Source organism: Schistocerca americana, chromosome 2 (assembly GCF_021461395.2).
Source record: "Schistocerca americana isolate TAMUIC-IGC-003095 chromosome 2, iqSchAmer2.1, whole genome shotgun sequence".
Lineage (NCBI taxonomy): Eukaryota > Metazoa > Arthropoda > Insecta > Orthoptera > Acrididae > Schistocerca > Schistocerca americana.
In genome coordinates, this window is record NC_060120.1 from 293453877 (window position 1) to 293475037 (window position 21161).

General features: G+C 41.4%; 1 protein-coding gene and 1 pseudogene across 1 annotated transcript in view; both read right to left on the minus strand.

Annotated features, from left to right (window-relative positions):
- Positions 1–21161, minus strand: part of LOC124593967 (exostosin-3-like) — a 277190-nt gene that overhangs the window by 168548 nt on the left and 87481 nt on the right. Inside the window, exons 2-3 of the mRNA XM_047132316.1 lie at positions 19680–20849; positions 2748–2963 (exon numbers count right to left, since the gene is read on the minus strand). Coding sequence (XP_046988272.1) covers positions 2748–2963; positions 19680–20849 — 1386 coding nt within the window. The remainder of the gene's footprint in view (positions 1–2747; positions 2964–19679; positions 20850–21161) is intronic.
- Positions 17329–17445, minus strand: LOC124596898 (annotated as a pseudogene).

Consider the following 21161-nt stretch of genomic DNA (forward strand, 5'->3'; position numbering starts at 1 on the left):
TTCCTTTACAAAGAAAAACTCAGGAGAACTGCCATAATTTAATTCTCGTGCCACGGAAAAAGTGAGTCCTTCAGTATTACTTGTAGATGTTGGTTACAGACATTAGTAGCAGGGTCATTAAGAAACAGCTGAAACCATTAAGAATCAACGACGTTCCAGGGTCCAGAGGGTCCCCTGTCAGACTCTCTACTGAACATTCAGCTGAATTAGCCTCTCTTTTAACTACAATCCATCATAGATCCATCGAAAAAAAGAACTGTGCCCCGTGGTTGGAATGAGATCAAAGATAGTACCCGACTACTAGAATAATAGTAGAAGTGATCTACAAAACTATCGTTCAAGGGCCTTGCCATCTATTTCACGGAGAATCTTAAAGAATATTTTGAGCTATAATATACACTACTGGCTATTAAAATTGCTACACCAAGAAGGAATGCAGACGATAAACGGGATTTCATTGGACAAATATATTACACGAGAACTGACATGTGATTACATTTTCACGCAATTTGGGTGAATAGATCTTGAGAAATCAGCGCCCAGAACAACCACTTCTGGCCGTAATAACGGCCCTGATACGCCCGGGCATTGAGTCAAACAGAGCTTGGATGGCGTGTACAGGTACAGCTGCTCGGCCACCATTGACCAGACGTTTTCAATTGATGAGAGATCTGGAGAAAGTGCTGGCCAGGGCAGCAGTCGAACATTTTCTGTATCCAGAAAGGCCCGCACAAGACCTGCAACATGCGGTCGTGTATTATCCTGCTGAAATGTAGGGTTTGGCAGGGATCGAATGAAGGGTAGAGCCATGGGTCGTAACACATCTGAAATGTAACGTCCACTGTTCAGAGTGCCGTCAATGCGAACAAGAGGTGACCGAGACGTGTGACCAATGGCCCGCCATACCATCACGCCGGGTGATACGCCAGTATGGCGATGACGAATACACGATTCCAATGTGCGTTCACCGCGATGTCGCCAAACACGGATGCGACCATGATGATACTGTAAAGAGAACCTGGATTCATCCGAAAAATTGACGTTTTGCCATTCGTGCACCCAGGTTCGTCGTTGAGTACACCATCGCAGGCGCTCCTGTCTGTGATGCAAAGTTAAGGGTAACGGCAGCCATGGTCTCCGAGCTGATAGTCCATGCTGCTGCAAACGTCGTCAACTGTTCGTGCAGATGGTTGTTGTTTTGCAAACGTCCCCATCTGTTGACTCAGGGATCGAGACGTGGCTGCACGATCCGTTACAGCCATGCGGTGCCTGTCAACTCGACTGCTAGTGATACGAGCCCGTTGGGATCGAGCACGGCGTTGCGTATTACCCTCCTGAACCCAGCGATTCCATATTCTGCTAACCGTCATTGGATCTCGACCAACGCAAGCAGCAATTTCACGATACGATAAACTGACCTTTATCGAAGTCGGAAACGTGATGGTACGCATTCCTCCTTCTTTCACGAGGCATCACAACAACGTTTCACCAAGCAACGCCGGTGAACTGCTGTTTGTGTATGAGTAATCGATTGGAAACTTTCCTTGTATCAGCACATTGTAGGTGTCGCCACCGGCGCCAACCTTGTGTAAATGCTCTGAAAAGCTAATCATTTGCTTATCACAGCATCTCCTTCCTGCCGGTTAAATTTCACCTCCGTAGCACGTCATCTTCGTGATGTAGCAATTTTAATGGCCAGTAGTGTACTAAAATAGCTCGAACAGAATGATCTCCTCAATGCCAACCACCATGGATTTCGAAAAAATACATCATGTGAAACCCAGATCGAAGTTTTCTCACATTACGTACTGAAAGCGATGGATCAGTGCTGTGAATTGCACGCAGTATTTCCCAATTTCGGAATGCTATTTGGCTCAGAAACGTGCTTACGTTTATTCTCAAAAGTACGGTGCTGCTCTTTACAAAAGGAAAAAAACCTATGTCCTGTCACAAGTAACAATGTGTCACAGGTGGAATCGACCAACTCCTGCAAATAGCTGGATGTAACGCTTTCTAGAAATATGAAATGGAACGTAGCCTAGGCTCAGTCGTGGATAAAGCAGGACGCAGGATTCAGTTTATTGGTAAATGCGGTGGAAACTGAATCAGTCCCAAAAGAAGAATGCCTACATATCAGTCCTGCAACCCATCCTAGAATATTTCTCAGGTGTGTGCGCCCCATTCCAGGTGGGACTAACAGGGGATATTGAAAGTATAAACAGAAGGGCAATACGAATGATCGCAAGTTTGTTCGGCCCATGGGAGAGTCCCAGAGAAATGCTGAAGGAACTGAGATGGCAGACTCTCGCACATAGACAGACTACCTGAGAGTGCTCACTTACAAAACTTCCAGAACCGGCTTCAATAGACGACTCTAGGAATATTCTACACCCGCCTACTCATCGCTTCCCCAGGAACAGTGAGGACGAGGTTAGAATAATTAGAGAGAGACATTCAAACACTTATCCTTCCCCACACTCCATACGTGAATGGAAGTGGAAAGAAACCATAATAACTGGTACCTTCTGCCATGCACTTCACAGTGGTTTTCAGAGTATGGATATAGATGTTTTCAGTCCAAAGTCTGCAGACTTTATCAACCAAAAGATGCTTTCCCTGCGAAGTATTATAAATGTCTCATCACACATACATCTACCTGTGAAACAAGTATATATTTAATCTGCCGTACGTGAAGGATTTTAGATTTTTACAGCATTACAGGCTTACAAATAGAGTCTACTACTTACAGTGAAAGAAGCATTGAACACGCTAGGTGACGGTTTATCCAGCACTGGAGTCGGGGGGATTCCTAATCTCGTGCGCAGCAGTGCGATCACAGTGTCAACAGCCGCCTGCGCAGACGGCATGTAGCGTTCCCACAGCACACGGCCCTGGCGGCGCATGGCCAGCAGGTCTGCGTCGCCCACAGCACTTATCAGGAAGTGAAGTTCCGGGACGCGTGCCTGTCGAAGAGCAAAATATTGTGTAGGTTGGTATAAAAAGTGAAATAGACTAGATTAATTATTCATTCCATAGACCAACGAAAGAGGGAATCCTTCTGGGAGTGGAACAGGTCAGGTAAACAGAGGGAATCCTCCTGGGTGTGGAACATGTCAGATCAACACATTACAAAAATGTAATTAGAAAAACTTGAGTTTCATTAATTTTAATCATCCTCAGTCAATAAACAGTAAAATTATGTACATGAATTAAATTTAAACTTCTGATATTTACAGGTTTAGTACTTACAACTGCTTTCATTAAATCTATCAGTCAGACATTTGCTAGTTTCTTGGGTATTACAACCAAGTATTATCCAAAATTAAAGTAAATTATTCATTTCAGTGATCCTCAGTTAAGAACAGTCAGATTATGTACGAGATTTAAAATTAAACTTCCACTATTTACAGACTTAAGACTTACATCTGCTTCCCATCCATCCATCATTCACACAGTAGGCAGGCTGTTACAACCAAGTATTGTCAAAAATTAAAGTATAATAAATTTTCATTGAAATGGTCTACTGCACTTCTTGAGAAACTCATGGATGGAATAGAAGGAGTTGGGCACCAAAAATTCTTTTAAACTATGTTTAAATTGTGCCTTGTCTGACAGTAAACTCTTAATGGTTGCTGGTAACTTATTCAAAATATGCGTTGCTGAACACTGGACTCCTTTCTGGGCAAGAGTAAGTGATTTTAAATCTTTACGTATATTTTTATTATTCCTGGTATTGATACTGCGTACTAAGCAGTTAGTTGGAAACAGAGATGTATTATTTACAACAAAGTTCATTAAGGAACAAATATACTGAGAAGCTGTGGTTAATATGCCCAATTCTTTGAATAGGTTTCGACATGATGATCTTGGATTTACGCCATTCCTTACTCTTATAATACGCTTCTGTACTCTAAAACGTTTTTCTGTGTTTGTGGAGTTACCCCAAAATATGATACCATATGACATAATGGAGTGAAAATAAGCAAAATATGCCAGTTTTTTAAAATATTTATATCTCCTATGTCTGACATCATTCGCATTGCAAACACAGACTTGTTTAGGCGCTTTAGCGGTTCGTTAGTATGTTGCTCCCAACTGAATTTATTATCAAGTTTTAATCCCAAGAATTTTACACTCTCAACTTCTCCTATTTCCATGTCATCATATTTTATACACACACCAGAAGGAAATCTCTTGAAAGTTCTGAACTGCACATAGTGGATCTTTTCAAAGTTTAATGACGGTGTTGGTAGCCCTGCACCAGGCGAGGCGTGTGAGTTTCGTGCTGCCGTACAGATAACTGACTTAGATTGTAATTAAACTCTGTTTAGTTCAGGAAACTAGTTTAACACGTGTATTAGTGTGTTTTGCAAGCTTACTATTAAAGATTTCACTTCTGTTTGCGTATTGGTCTAGAAAACACGCAAGGAACATAAAGTAGGATTGCGATCGTATTCTTGCATACATTTTAGGGCAGTAAAACTTATACAATCTCATTTAATTGTTCTGTTCCGTTCCAGCAAGTTAAGAAAAGCGTACCCCTTTGTTGTTTAACTCTTATTTTGCGAAACACAAAGTAAATTTTAAATTCCGGTATCTGGAAACTTTGTACATACGGTAGTAGCTTTGTATTTTGTACATCCTCAACAACCCGTCACGCACAAATGCAAAGGCAGAAATAATTCACTTTGTGGCACTTCAAGAAGACATCCAGTAACTTACGATAACACAGAAATAAAACATGTCGTAATGACTCTTACTGCAGACTACCGTCACAGTTCCCTCCACAGCTGTCACTGGTTTCAATCGGTCGCAGCAGACCTAAGGATACACGAAGACAAAGCCGAAATAAATGTCTCCAAAGCACCAAAGCACTGTGTCCACCACACGGTAGAGATTAGCATGTCATCTCAACCCCCCCCCCCCCCCCCCGTCTCCCCGTCTCCCCGTCCCCCAAACACCGAGTAAAACAAGCGGGTGCACACCTCTCAGCGGACACACGGTCTTGACTTGGCAACCGTTGAGAACAGAACTCCAACTGCACACCACCGCACAGTGCGAAATTGGCGCAGTTATTCCGTTTATGAATTAAAAAATGTATTAAACCACTTAATGTGGAGTGTTGTGTTCTGCCCACTCGTATCATATAAGGTGTCTAGGAAAGTGCTTTCTCGGGTCGCTAAACAACAACTCAAGGTCCATGTAATTAATGCAGAGTATTCAAACCCTAAAACAGGCATTAGCAAAACCAGCAAGCGAGCAGTTTCTTCAGTGCTACGTCAGTCCAACAAATTTTTTGTTCATTTGCTTCTTTGTGGAAATCCTGTGAAATTTCAGTTGGACACGGGTGCCTCAGTTACATTGCTGAACCGTAACACATGTCAACTGTTAGGCTCCCCACGCCTGTACAAAACTAGCACTCACCTGTCGGCTTATAGTGGACAAGACATTCCCGTTCTTGGAAAATGTACTTTGCCTGCCACGTATCGCTCGCATACGCGGACAGTGACTTTTACGGTGCTACAATCACGCGATTGTGAGAACATATTTGATCTCGATTCATTTGATTTGTTTGGATTTAACATTCAGGACAATGTGTTGTCAGTGTCTGTATTCAATGCAAAAGGTAGTGTAGCTATCTTGCTGAAAGAATTCCCGGAACTCTTTTCTTAGGCAAGGCTAACAATTTTGTTGCACATATTACCACGAAAGACAATGATCAGCCGAAATTTTTCCGGGCCAGAACTGTTCCCATTGCATTACGGCACGAAGTCGCTGCTCAACTTAAAGCATTGCGAGATAGCGGAGCTATTGCGCCCATACAAGGTAGTCGATGGAAAGTATACTGGTTTTGCTCCCGAAAATTTCCGGTCACATTCGCCTCTACGGTCAACCCACAAACTGTGGTTGATACTTACCCATTGCCACACCCAGAGAATCTCATGAACATGTTATATGTCGGTCGCTACTTTTCAAAACTTGATTTGGGCGACGCTTATTTTCAAATACCGCTCGATGAAGAATCTGAAAAAGTGTGTGTAGTGAATATTCTTTTGGGCTTGTTTAAATATTTGGGTTTGCCTATTGGCAGAACTTCTGCACCCGCCATTTTCCAACGGTATTTGAAACAGGCGACTGATCAAGTGCCGGATTGTTCAAATTATTTGGATGATATTGTTATAGCAGGTCGTACAACTGAAGATCACATTGCAAATTTGCGTGCTTTGTCTCGTGTGTTATCTGACGCAGGACTAAAGCGTTGACGGAAGAAGTTTTAAAGCTTGAGTTACGGTACCCGGGTCATGTCATAAAAGTCAAGGTGTACATCATCATCAGTCACCTTTTTTAGCCATACGAAATTTGCCAGTCCCTCGCAGTGTCACAGAATTGCAGTCAGTTTTAGGGAAATTAACTATTATATTCGATTCACACCGAATGCTGCACAAATCGCAGCTCCACTGCATAACTTGCGTCGCAAGAATGTTACCTTTGTTTAGACGGATGAGTGCCAAGTAGCTTTTCAAACATTTAAAGATGCAGTGCTCAGTGACCGATGTTTGGTTCACTTTGATCCTGACAAACCAGTTGTATTGCAAGTTGACGCTTCTTCTTACGGAATAAAACATAGTTAGATGCTGTATGCCATTGCGTTCACAGAATGTTTCAAGTTCATTTGACTACAACTGAGGTCCGTTGTACGACACAATGACTTCGAGGCAAAAAATAGAGGACAACACCTAAATTGTGCTTTGTGACGTTGTCGAGTTCAGTGGCACAGCAAAAGGAAACTTGTTATATGAGTCAGCCACAACCAACCAACGAGTGTTTCAAAAAGGTCCCGCAAAGCTTATGTTACCATTGTGATTGCGACTTACGTCATGCACAGAGTGTTTGTGGCAGAGCGGACTGGTTTTCCGCACATGCCTTACGTCATCTGTTCTGTTTGGGAGTCTATTCCCTTGCAAGTACAGTGTCGGCGCGCTAACTGTTTCGTACGAACAATCCTCCAGTGTCCTTGGTGAAGTGACTGCAACATGGAGGGTGGCGGAAGGATGTCTAGAACGTTCGCAAGTGGCGCAGAAAGATTGCAGCTGGTCGTACTGAAAATAACGACGAACAAAGAGGCAGGATGCAGACAACATCCGATGATATAGTCACGAAGATATGGGTAACCAATAAGGTACGACCGGTGGATCACCTAGTATGATCTGTGGATTTTGGTTCCTGATGTTTCCCAAAGCTGTATTCATAGGATTTAGTCAGAAAAGCTGTAATATCGGAAGGTGAACGCAAGATGGGTACCACCAACACTGACGGAGACCACAAACAGCGATTAGTTGCTCATTCTCGTGCATTTCTTGGCCGTAATGCAGACCAAAAGGACAACTTTTTGTTTTCACTCGGTTGTATCAAGCCGGCCGGTGTGGCCGAGTGGTTCTAGGAGTCTGGAACCGCGCGACAGCTACGGTCGCAGGTTCGAATCCTGTCTCGGGCATGGATGTGCGTGATGTCCTTAGGTTAGTTAGGTTTACGTAGTTCTAAGTTCTAGGGGACTGATGACCTCAGATGTTAAGTCCCATAGTGTTCAGAGCCATTTGAACCATTTGGTTGCTGCAAGTGATGAAACATGGCCGTATTACCTTACATCTGAGAACGACCAAGAATGACGTGAGTGGTGGCGTTCGTCTTTGCCCAAGCCACAAAATTTCAGTGAAGTCATGGCACCTGTGTTTTAGTACAGAAAGAGATGGTGTCGGTGGTCGGGTTTATGCCAGCTGGAACCACAATAAAAACTGTCAGATACCGCAAAACACTGAAAAAAACACATACCAGCAGTCCAGAATGGGAGAAGAGAAACATCGAGCAATTCACTACGACAATGCTGGCCCTTGTGTCACTCGCAAAACCGCCGCTCGCTGCAAAAGTTTGAATGGATCATCAGCTGCCTGCCCACACCGTAGTTCGGGACTGGCACACAGTGAGCAGCAGCTGAACGTTTTGTTGAGATAACATTTGGCTGGAAGTTAGTCGAAGATGTCGTTCATCGCTTCCTTATGCACGTGGTGGAAACCGGTGTGACAGGGGCATACGGTTTCTGTCACAGTGTCTACAAAAATGTATTCAGTGAAATGTAAAATATCGAGAAAAATACACTCATTTGCTACCTTTATAATCTAATTATCATAGAAAATAAATGTTTTTTTGTATTTCTAAAAAAAAGGAGACGTTGGTTTGGAATTATCATCATATGTAAAAAAAGGCATGATAAATTTGTTCATATTTAACTGATCAGATATGCAATATGATAAATTAAATAGCGTATATAATACCAGTCATAACATCAGAGCAGCCAGTCAATTTCTAGGGCTGTACAGTATCCATGAGCCACTAAGTTACATAGAGTATAATGATGGGATTTATAAAGTAGGGGGAGGATACACATCGTCAAAAAATCTGAAGGTGTCACCTTCTGTATATAGTAAACTTTGATGTTTATTAGTTCAGTGTCAATGTTTGAAACTGAAATCGTATCAAACATTCATTCATGAAATTTACTAACTTTAGATATTTAAAAATCTGAGTGTGGAAAATATGCAAACCACTCACTAACAGTTATACTCATATTAATAACTTGAATACAACATATTAATGTTCCACAGTAATATTTATTAGTTCTGTATGAAAAAGCTTTCCGCTTCCTACGCCATCGTCAGATAACTTACAGGTGAACATATAGTCCACACAACGTCAGTGAGAATTCATAGCTGTACAAAGATATGTGATATTTTATGACTATATCAATACAAAACACAAGCACAATATAATACCGAGAGAGACAGTGAACAAATAAATCTTACGTTACAGTATATTCAAATATTAAAACTATGTGAGTGTACAAAACAGAAATGTTCTACAAGTGAGTAATGGCACAGACCACTATGTCTTAAGGACCGGCCGAAGAACGGGAGGGGAAGAAAGACGCCTATGGAATGTGGGTGTAGAACCGTTACAACGAGCATATTAGCTAGCGGTGAGAGGAATAATAACTGGGTGAGTCATGGACCTGTGTTTGGTCATTAAGGGCCAGATCAGGATTCTTCCATTGGTATTTATTAATGGTCAGAATTTCACGTCAGGTTAATTTTCTTCCTTTAGTTCCTTTATGGAAACGTCACATTTGGGATCATACGAATGGCATTCATTCAGAGCATGTTCAGCAAAGGTGGAGTCCTTCTTTCCCAGTCTCCAATTCCTTTCATTCTCAGTCTGCGTAGTGTCATACCTCGTTTTCCTACACATAATTTATAAGTTGTACGCATGTTCTGAGACACATGTTGCCACGTATCATGTGCTCTTCATTCTAATGCTGAACTGCATAACTTCACCAGTAATCTGTAGAACTATTGATTACGGGGAACTTGCAATAGCTCAGACCAAAACATAGTAGCAGCGAGACTGTCGCTGTAAGAGTACTGTTCTAGAGCTAAAAATCTATAAGATCTTTGTCCACGAACTGCAATGTAAAGAAAATATATTTTGTACGTACGAGACACAGAAGTGCGAGAAAGGAATGTTTCATTTGTGATTGGTAGGGGATAAGATCCATCTTATGAGACAGTGATTATCATTTGACAAACTTCTCTGTTACACTACTGTTCATGATGCACGTATTACGTTAGGTGGTATATGTATTGATGGTGCTAGGTTTCCCCATAGAGAAGTCTTAAGAACAGCTTAGAAGCAAAATTACTTTGTATTTTATGTTAATGAATGATGACATCATTGTTGACGGTGTCATGAGGATGAGAGAGAAGCTTTTATCGCCCCACTGAGAACGAGAGGTCCCTTGAGACGGAGCGTAAAGTCAGACTGTGCGACGGTGAGGATGGAAATTAGTCGTTTCCTCTTGAAAGTAACCGTCCAAATACTTGTCTTAAGGTAAAAATATCATCCTTTACTTGGTTGCAAAACAAAATAAACATGCTTTGCCTCTGGCAAGCAGCAACATGTATTTTCCGCTGGGCAGTATGCAGCACAGTGTTTTTATCAGTATTCTCTAGTTTGCACTTCTACAGTCATCAACTTTATACATAAGAAAGAAATGTAAAAAAAATCGAAGATGTAACAGGCTTAATGAGTGTTTGAATGTACAAGCGACACAAATTTGGGACTGGAGAAAGTGGTTAGTCTTAGTAATAATAATAGTACAAATAACAATAGCAACAATTGTTATTATTATAACTATTATTATTTTCTGGGTCATAGAGTTTCATATACAGTACTGACATAATAATGGCTTAAACAAAAAAGTATCACTAACTAAACTGCATCCTACAGGAAACCGATGAACTGTTCGACAGGTGTTCAATATAATTGATTTCTGCAGCTGCCAACACAGTAAATAATGCTGCAGGCTCTTCTCAGTTCGTCCTGGAATAGGGTGCTGTCGATGTGATTTCTGTTTCCACCTGGTATTTGGCCGTGTTAACAATGTAGGTGGTTTGCTAATGAAGGGTTTAGGGTAGAGCAAGAACTGTAGAAAAGTGACTTGCTCAGTTTTGTTGATAACTGATTCAGTCATTGCAGGAACGTCATGAGTGAACTTTTTCCCAAAAATGGTTTATATATTAGAACTGGGTGATGAAGGGTAGCCAAATTAATACATGCAAGTAGATAGTAGCCAACCATCAAATGACGACTCTGTAGGAAATCGAAATCTTCCGTTCATGAATAAAGGCCATGAGTCATTAACTCAAGCACTGTTTGCAGTGACTATATGGAAGCGTGATTAATTGAAAACAAAAGACATTGGTGGCTTGTTACAGTTTTCACGTGTATTTTTTCTAGCCACGTTTGACAAACTTTAATAATTCGGTTAGTCGTTCGCTGTAGAAGACGCAAAAAACTTTATTGTGGAGTTTGTGAAGCCTTTGAACGCGGTGATGCCTGTAGGCTGAAGTTCAACTGCATGCAATATTTACATTACAAGATATCCCTGTACAGGATACCTTTTATTTGAAAAAGCTACAAGTCGACGTTTTTAACACACATAATTTAAACAGTTAGCACTCACTCTATTATGGGTGCCATGAAGAAGAATCCAAGGAAGTGGAAATGAAGTTGATACATTTCTATACCGTTATATCTAGTAACATATCCCGAAAGATGTGAATGTGCTTCACCTGTTATCCAGTGGGTGTGTTGGCCATAATAAGAATAATACAATGATTCACTTTAACACTTGCATCAACTGGTAGGTTTAAGAAGATGAAACTTTAGTTCCTAATACAGCATATTTTTCTTACAGATAGTGGAAGTGGGACTATAAAGAAGCTGGTGAACCATCGCGACAGGACGTCGTATGTAACTGAAGAGTATTCTATAGTGATAAAAAAAGCAACAAGTAAATTCTCAGCGGAAACTATCGATTAACATGTAGGTAGTGGGGAGCGGGGTTGGTAATTACGACGATAAATAATCACTCCCATCCCGTCACTTTCTATGAATACTTCTATTCTCCCACCGTATACACAATGCGTGTAGCATACAGTGCGCACTTCGTAGAACTGATCTGCCAAGACACAGCTGTTTCTGCAGCGTTAGGGCAGCGATATTATCGGGGGAGGGGGTTAGAACCAGTGGTTCAACGTCCCAACAAGTATTTAAAAACCGGTGGCCTCTCTTTTTTAAAAGTCTTGCGTCTCCGAATTAAGCATGGAAAAATTTCCTAAGGAAAATAAAATTCCTTTTCCCCTTTCGAAATGAGTGAGTTTTGAGTAGGATGCACATTATCCTGGGCAAATGATAACAAAACGGTTCATTGATGGTGCTGTCAGCTCCTTTACAGCTTCACTGAGAACCCTGCACTTCCCAATGAGTTAGCGTATCCTGAAAAATGGGTTCCCTTCAACATAAAAAAGAAAAAGAAAACAAGATATATTGAATGTAAGATGTACATTCCACCTAAGTATGTGGAATTTTATGAGAAACTACAACAATGGCCAATAACAGGGGGAACAAAAAAAGTGGCAATGATGATGAAGGAGATTCACTTGTTTTATTTTATTCTGCGTTAGTATTGTCGCAAGAAGAGCAGCTACAGCTCAAAATGTGAATAAAATTCATGAATCAGCAAATTTTAAATGTACTTTTATAAAAAACCATAAATTATAATAGAAAAATACGCAGTACTACACAGTCCTTGAACACTGAATAGCCGTTGACATAGCAACACCAACAAATACACAGATGACTTGCAGGAACTTTTTGCCTTCTCCTGTAAAATTTTACTTTATGGCTCACAATATTTTTGAAAAGACCAGTTCAACTTTGATGTGAAGTGACATTCAATGAACTGCTTTATTGATTCTCATGCTGGGTCGCAGTAGATTTTGAATTGTTCACTCTTCAACGGTAAGACGATAGTATTTGGAGGTAAGTCCTTCGTTAATTGAAGCTGCTATCGCGACTTCCGGTTCATCAGTTAATCAGACAAATTAATCATAAGTAAGAATAACTCTGGATCCTTATAACTTTAGTATATATGGTCTAATGCATATACTTTAAGTCTAAGCAGAAGATAAAAGTGGAACATTCATTTCAGAGACAGTCAGTGTAATATTAGAAACGAAATTTGAAATATAAAAGAACTGTTAACTGTGTTGAAGATAATAGTCTAGCTGACAATGCTCTGTAATTATTAAAAGTGATTTAACGTTGTAAAGATGCAGATATTTGGTTGCCACTCAGATGTTGTTCCAACTGGTGTTCCTCGTTTCCTAATCACTCAGTCGTGTTTGTAGAGGCTTGAAGTGAGATATAAATATGAAAACTGATAAGGTTGGGGCGAAACAAGCGCTGTATCACTTGAGAGATACAGAGGCGAGCTAGTGTGCCAGGACTTACCCAGTTCACTGCTATTAGCACCACGTCATTATAACGCTCCTGTGAGTGGAATACAGGTATTACACCATAATGTAAGGATGAAATTAAAAATGAAAGCAGCTTTTGCAAACTTTGTCAACATATAGTTCAGTAGATTAGTGTTTAAATTGTCAAATCTCAGAGTGATCAGATCAATATCTTTCCCTAAATACCGTACATCGTTTTAAGAAAAAAATGGCGCTAAGTAATGAAGCTAGAAAGCCAAAAATTGGCAAGAATGTGCAAATGTATATCAGAATCAACTGTTACAAATTTCAACTTCAAAAATCGAAGGCGCTAAATATTAGTCTTAGAAATATGAACATTTGTATGAAGCTTCAGTTCAATATAAAAACATTAACTATGTGACTCCATTAAACTATATTTAGTAGTCTTCAATTTATTTACTGAAAACTAAATTTGGAATAAAAACATCCCTATTTGTAACAGATTAATTAAATTTATATTAATGATGGAAAGTTTTGATTACAGCACCTGTTGAAACCCATTAAATAATAAAGCTATAACAAACTGCAACACTTTGATTCAAATACCAATCAATAGAAAGTCTCTTAAAGTTGCAGATCAGAGATCATGTTATACTGTCGGTTTCGTTCTAAGAATTCTAGAAAAGTTAAAATGCGGGAGAGCTACAAAGTTTTCTGTGATTAAAGGCAACTTAACTCCATTCATAAAAAATTACGAAGATTCTAAACTGACACACAACAGTGCTATAAAATGATATGCGTCCGATAGTGCGGCCTGTTAAATGTTGCTACTTGCGCATAGAGAGGATGACGGCAGGTGTTACCGTCGACGTCAGCTGCGCCCATATATATATACGGCCTGAGAGACACTCACTTCGTACCCAACTACCATACGGTCCGTGTCGGTCAAAGGTCGGCTTAAGCGCTGCATCGGGTGACGTCACAGCCAGGCTGCAACTAAACTCACGTTTTCCGTACGAATAGGAAGTGAACTCACGAGGACAGTACACCGTCCTGTATCGCTTGGAAGCCGTGGAACTGACTGTATGCCGTCCGTAGTAGTAACAAAACCGCGTCGCAAGTGGTGACATTATTTTACAATTTTATGGCGAGTATTAACTTTGATTATCAAAAGTGAAGATGAAAGACCATTTAATGAAAACAACGTACCGGTCGTCTCTGAACTACTCATAGTGCTGTTTATGATAGAGTGAGTCCTTATTATTATTGTTGTTGTGGACTTCAGTCCAGAGTCTGGTTTGATGCAGCTCTCCATACTGCTCTATCTTGTGCAGCCCTCTTCATGTCCGAATAACTATTGCAACATACATCCTTCTGAATCTGCACAGCGTATTCAACTCTTGGTATCCCTCTACGATTTTTACCGTCCACGCTGCATTCCGGTACTAAACTGGTGATTCCTTGATGCCTCAGAACATGTCCTACCAACCGATACCTTCTTCTAGTCAATTTGTGCCACTTATTACTCTTCTCCCCAATTCAGTTCAGTGCCTCCTCATTAGTTACATGAACTATCCATCTAATCTTCAGCATTCTTCTGCATTACCACATTTCGAAAGTTTCCATTCCCTTCTTGTCTACACTGTTTATCGTACATGTTTCACTTCCATACATGGCTACACTCCATAGATTACATTCAGAAAAGACATCCTTACACTTAAATCTGTACTCGATGTTGACAAATTTCTCTTCTTCAGAAATACTTTCCTTGCCATAGCCAGTCTACATTTTATATCCTCTATGCTTCGCCCGTCATCTGTTATTTTGCTCCCAAAGCAGGAAAACTCACTGACTGTTTTAAGTGTCTCATTTCTTAATCTAACACCCTCAGCATCAACTGATTTAATTCGACTACATGTCATTACCCTCGTTTTGCTTTTGTTGATGTTCGTCTTATATCCTCCTTTCAAGACACTGTCCATTCCGTTCAGCTCCTCTTGTTGGTCCTTTGCTGTCTCTGACAGAATTAAAATGTCGTCGGAAAACCTCAATTTTTTTCTGCTCCATGGATTTTAATTCCTACTCCATACATTTTTTGTCTCCTTTACTGCTTGCTCAATACATATATTGAAGAACATTGGAGATAGGTTACAACCCTATCTCACTCACTTCTGAACCACTGGTTCCCTCTCGTGCCCCTCAACTCTTATGACTGTCACATGGTTTCCCTACGAATTGTAAAAAGTCTTTCGCTCCCTGTATTTTACCACTGCCATCATTAGAATTTGAAAGAGAGTATTCAAGTCAAAATTACCAACAGCTTTCTCTAATTCTACAAATGCTAGAAACATAGGTTTGTCTTTCCAAACCCATCTTCTAAGGTTGGTCGTATGGCCAGTATTGCCTCGAGCGTTCTAAAATTTCTATGAAATTCAAACTGATCTTCTCTGAGGTCGCATCTACCAGTATTTCCATTTGTTGTAAGGAATTGTGTTAGCATTTTGCAACAGTAACTTATTAAGCTGATAGTTCAGTAATTTTCACAGTTGTCAACACCTGCGTTCTTTGGAATTGGACTTATTATGTTCTTCTTGAAGTCTGAAGGTATTTCTTCTGTCTCATACATCTGGCTCATCAGATGGAAGAGTTTTGTTATGGCTGGCTATCAGTAGTTCTAATGGAATGTTGTTTACTACCGGGCCCTAGTTTCGACTTTGGTGTTTCTGTGCTCCGTCAAATTCTTCACGCAGTATCGTATCTCCGATTTCATATTCATATACGTCATCTTCAGTTTCCATAATATCAAGTACATCGCCCTTGTATAGACCCTCGAGATACTCCTTCCACCTTTCTGCCTTCCCTTCTTTGCTTAGAACTGGGTTTCCATTGGAGCTCTTGATATTCATACAAGTGGTTCTCTTTTCTCCAAAGGACTCTTTAATTTTCCTGTAGGCAGTACCTATCCTAGTGATACATGGTTCTATATCCTTACATTTGTCCTCTAGCCATCCCTGCTTAGCCATTTTACACCTCCTGTCGATCTCATTTTTGAGACGTTTGTTTTCCTTTTTGTCTGCTTCATTTTCTGCATTCTTACATTTTCTCCTTGTATCTCATAAATTCAGTATCTCTTCTGTTACTCAAGGATTTCTACTATTCTTTTTACCTACTTGATCCTCTGCTGCCTTCACTATATCGTCTCTCAAAGCTATCCATTCTTTTTCTACTGTGTTTCTTTCCCTTGTTAATTTCAGTCGTTCCCTAATACTCTCTCTGAAACTTTCTTAACCTCTGGTTCTTTCAGTTTATCCAGGTAACATCTCCTAAGTTTTTGCAGTTTCTTTTCAGTTTTAATCTACAGCTTATAACCCATATATTGTGGTCAGAGTCCACATCTACCCCTGGAAATGTCTTACATTAAAAAAAAAAAAAAAAAAAAAAAGCACTTCGTCCTCAGGCCACAAGTGGCCCATCGAGACCATCCGACCGCCGTGTCATCCTCAAATAAGGATGTGGATGGTGGTGGCGGTGGTGTGTTGGGGTTTATGGGCGCTCAATATCGAGGTCATCAGCGCCCTGACACACATTAAAAGGAACGAATGTGGACAGACCTAAGAAAACTAAAGCACACACTCAAAGAAAGCAGGAAAAGAAGGAAAATGCTACATAAGAAAGTAAAACCTAAGGAAAGGGAAAACATAGCAACAAGGATGTCACAGGAAATTGTTATTGGCTGGCCACTTACATAAAATATGGGCGAGCTTGTCACACAGTGAGCAAATTAAAATCCTCTCCCTAAAATCTTTGTAAAAACATTTGACAGGGCACAGAACTTTAAAACTTTAACCACATTCGTCCGAGTGTTGCCTAAAAGAGATGGCAGGTCCGCTGGCAAGTCAGCCGCGACCCGCTGGTCAGAAAATAAAACGCAATCCAATAAAACGTGGCGCACAGTGACCTGGACGCCGCAAACACCACACATTGGAGGGTCCTCTCGCCGGAGCAGAAAGCCATGCGTCATAGGGCTGTGGCCTATTCGAAGCCGAGTGAGGAGAACCTCGTCCGGTCGATGGGGCTGAAAGGAAGTACACCACACACGCGTTGTGGGCTTGACTATACGGAGCTTATTGTCAGTCACTTCCACCGACGCATGAACCGTGAGCTCAACAGCGAGGTGAGTGCGTGCAAGGGGATAGCACACTGAGATACTTGTTGGGCGAGACACGCCTCCTTAGCTGCGAGATCTGCCCTTTCATTCCCAGCAATGCCAACATGCCCCGGAACCCAGCAGAAAGCTACAACCTTCCCCAGTCGCTGTAGTCTGAGGGAGAGGAGGGGCGTGTGGTCAGCACACCGCTCTCCCGGTCGTTATGATGGTTTTCTTTGACCGGAGCCGCTACTATTCAGTCGAGTAGCTCCTCAATTGGCATCACGAGGCTGAGTGCACCCAGAAAAATGGCAACAGCACATGGCGGCTGGATGGTCACCCATCCAAGTGCCGGCCACGTCCGACAGCGCTTAACTTCGGTGATCTTACGGGAACCGGTGTATCCACTGCGGCAAGGCCGTTGCCTTTACATTTTAAAACCTGGTTCCTAAATCTACGCCTTACCATTATATAATGTATTTGAAACCATCTAGTGTCTCCAGGCCTCTTCCGAGTATACAACTTTTCTTCATGATTCTTAAACCAAGTGTTAGCTATGATTAAGTTATGCTCCGTCCAAAATGCTACTAGGCGGCTTCCCTTTCATGCCTTACCCCCAGCGCATATACACCAACTACTTTTCCTTCTCCTCCTTTTTCCTTCAGTTGCATTCCACTCCCCCAAGACTAGTAAATTTTCGTCTCCCTTAATTATCTGAATAATTTCTTTTATCGCAACATACATTTCTTCAGTCTCTTCATGATCTGCAGAGCTAGTCGGCATATAAACTTGTACTACTGTGGTAGGCGTGAGCTTCGTGTCTATCTTGGCCACAATAATGCGTTCACTACGCTGTTTGTAGTAGCTTACCCGCGTTACAGTTTTTTTATTCATTACTAAAGCCATTCCTGCATTACCGTTATTTGATTTCGTATTTATAACCCTGTATTCACCTGACCAGAAGTCTTATTCCTCCTGCCACTGAACTTCACTTATTTCCACTATATCTAACTTTAAGCTATCTATTTCCATTTTTAAATTTTCCAACTTACCTACCCGATTGCGGGATCTGACATTCGACTCTCCGATCCGCAGAACGCCAATTTTGTTTCTCGTGATGGCGACGTCCTCCTGAGTAGTCCCCACCCGGAGATGTGAATGTGGGACTATTTTACCTCCGGAATATTTTACCCAAGAGGACATCAACATCAATTAACCATATAGTACAGCTTCCTGCCCAAGAGACAAATTACGGTTGTAGTTTCCCCTCGCTTTGATCCGTTCGCAGTACTTGCACAGCAAGGGCGTTTTAGTTGATGTTACAAGGCCATATCAGTCAATCATCAGGACTGTTGCCCTTGCAACTATTGAAAAGGCTGCTGCATCTGTTCAGAAACCACATGTTTGTCTGGCCTCTCAATAGATACCCCTCCATTGTGGTTGCACCTACGGCACGGCTATCTGTATCGCTGAGGAACGCAAGACTCATCACCAACGGGAAGGTCTATAGTTAACGGGGGGGGGGGGGGCGCTTATTATTATTATTATTATTATTATCAGGAATATTACTATGTTGTGTATGTGTAAGTTTATACAATATATCGATCAATTATAACTCAAAAGTTTCATTTATAATTATAGTTCCTGATCGTGTTGAGTAAGTAGAGAGTAGAAGCATTTCTTTCAATGAGCAATAGAGGATTGTGGTCTCGCAGACTGGGAATTGTGGTTAGTATGTTCTCCATCGCTTTCTGGCTGATCGCAAAAAACTGTTGTCAGGTTCTCGTAGAAAAAGACGGCGCCGCTGCCCCACAGTGTGATTGCAGTGAAAATATGGCATCTTGCCAAGGCTGTAATTTCAAAGAAAGGTCATATACGATACCTGACATGTCAGCAACAAAAAAGGAAAAAAATGATTATTGTTTCCATCAACATGAATAACACCGGAAAGCAGAATTGTGATGACCAAGACAATATTTTTAGAGGTTATTTTTAAAACTGATTCTTGATAATTTGAGGTTCTCTCTGTTATGAAAACCAAACTCGGTAACACTTATGAACATCAGATATTGAGTTACATGTAGTTTCCAAGGAAGTTTGCTATAGTACGTACATCAGTCAAGAATAGATTTTTTGTGTAACGCGTAAGAGAAGAGGGTGCATTTTTGCGTGTCTATAGGTGTGTTATCAGAAAGAGAGATAAATAGATAGATAGATAGTTAGAGAGAGAGAGAGAGAGAGAGAGAGAGAGAGAGAGAGAGAGAGAGAGAGAGAGAGGCAAGGAGCGTGCTTTGTATGTAATGATAGTTAGAGAGAGAGAGAGAGAGAGAGAGAGAGAGGCAAGGAGCGTGCTTTGTATGTAATTTGTAGCACAAACCATCAGTTCTGTATTTGCGTTCTGTTTTACTTTGTAATTTTTAAATATTCATTTCTTTTATTCTACGTATTATTGGCCACAGTAGGAAATAAGGTTAAAACAGTATACTGGGTATGAGGATGAGAGGATATCAGGATGTCATAGTGACTCTTATGAAACTGAAATGATGAGCTGGCTGATGAAGTTTGTGGTATGTGGAAACGGATTTTACCCAGAAATGCATGAAATTAGCTGGTGATTAGGATAAAACTGTACGAAATTTCTTAAATTAATAGCTACTTACTTTTGGAAGTAGAATTGCAGCTTTTCTCCAATCAATAACCTCGTCAAATGGAAGGAGTATCTGATCTCCTCCCAGAACGACAGGCACGGCACCAGACTTCAGAGCTTCATAAATACGCTGTTGCATCGTTGACGTTGACAGCACTCCTCCATCCTTTGGAGCGATAATCAGCGCAAAAGTGGACTGTTTGAGCACACTCAAACGTGATGTCTCTGTTCCACAGAGTCTCCACTCACCTGAGATATCCACTGTCCTTGCCCTTCCGATCACTGGTGAAAGCAAACATTCAAAGTCGAACAAAAACTTGTGTAATGCAGTGTCCCTCTCCATTCGCTTGAGATAATGTACAATAAATGTGTCTGTGTCCTGAGTATAATCATTGTCACTTGTTTCATTATGCTCACCTGTGTGAAAACTCTCCACACTATCGTCATTACGATTAGCATCACTGTTTATTTCTTTTATAGTCCTATTTGACGGATTGCTCAGTTCACCTTGAAACGAAATCAGAAACTTTCTGCGCGCTGGCGCCATCTGTGGACAGTCTTGCCACACTGGTCCTCCGGGTGGTCCCAGCAGAGGAGGCGCAATCACGTCAAAACTGTGTCGAAATCTTGACCTCAGAAACGTTGACTGCACAATAATAGCTCGTCCAGTGTCGACACCCCTGAAAGCGTCATGGCTTCCAGCAGCGAAATCCCGCCGTCCAGTGCTGCGTGACAGGTAGAGGAGCACATGGTTACGGCCATCAGCTCCCCAGAATGGCAGTCTGTGCAACGCTTCAGTCGATATAGGTCGCTCACTGACATTTGTGGCTGCCACTGCTGAAGTTTCGCCTACTAACACCACAAACACACAGGCCTCTGCGGGCTGCGTTGTGTAGTGAGGATTGTCACCCAGAGTCTGTTTCAGTGTGGTCTTCACAAATTCCTCAACTTCCCAGCCAGCACCGCTTATGGGAAACTTATCTGGGTCGTACAGAAACACTGAAAAGCCTGACACCAAAGGACATCGGGAGTAGTCAAAACAGTTATACATCCGACACAAATCGATCGATTCTTGAAGATTAGCTGGGAGCACGTCTACCAAGACAGTTTCACGAAGTGCCAGTTCTACTTCTCGAAGTGCTACATCTGAACTGGTCCTCTCCTCTGCTTCAGGATGCTGAATCTGGAAAAAAAAAGTTAGTAGAGGTACATTTAAAACTGAAATGGAAATGGTGTTACACAGATAAAGGCAAAAATAAAATACTGGACATAATGTACACTGACATTGAGAGGTGGCATGAGCCCCCTCCCATATTTCTATCTTACGATTCTCGTCTCTAATTGCATGCGGTGTAAAGTTGCTATTCCTTCACACGCGGACTTCCCACGCAGCGTCTCTCGTCACCCAGGTGGTCCGGTGACAGGCGGGCACTGTGGATCTCGAGAGGGTTAAGCTGACGAGTGTGAGGGAGTCGAGTGAATGCTTTCCAGACGC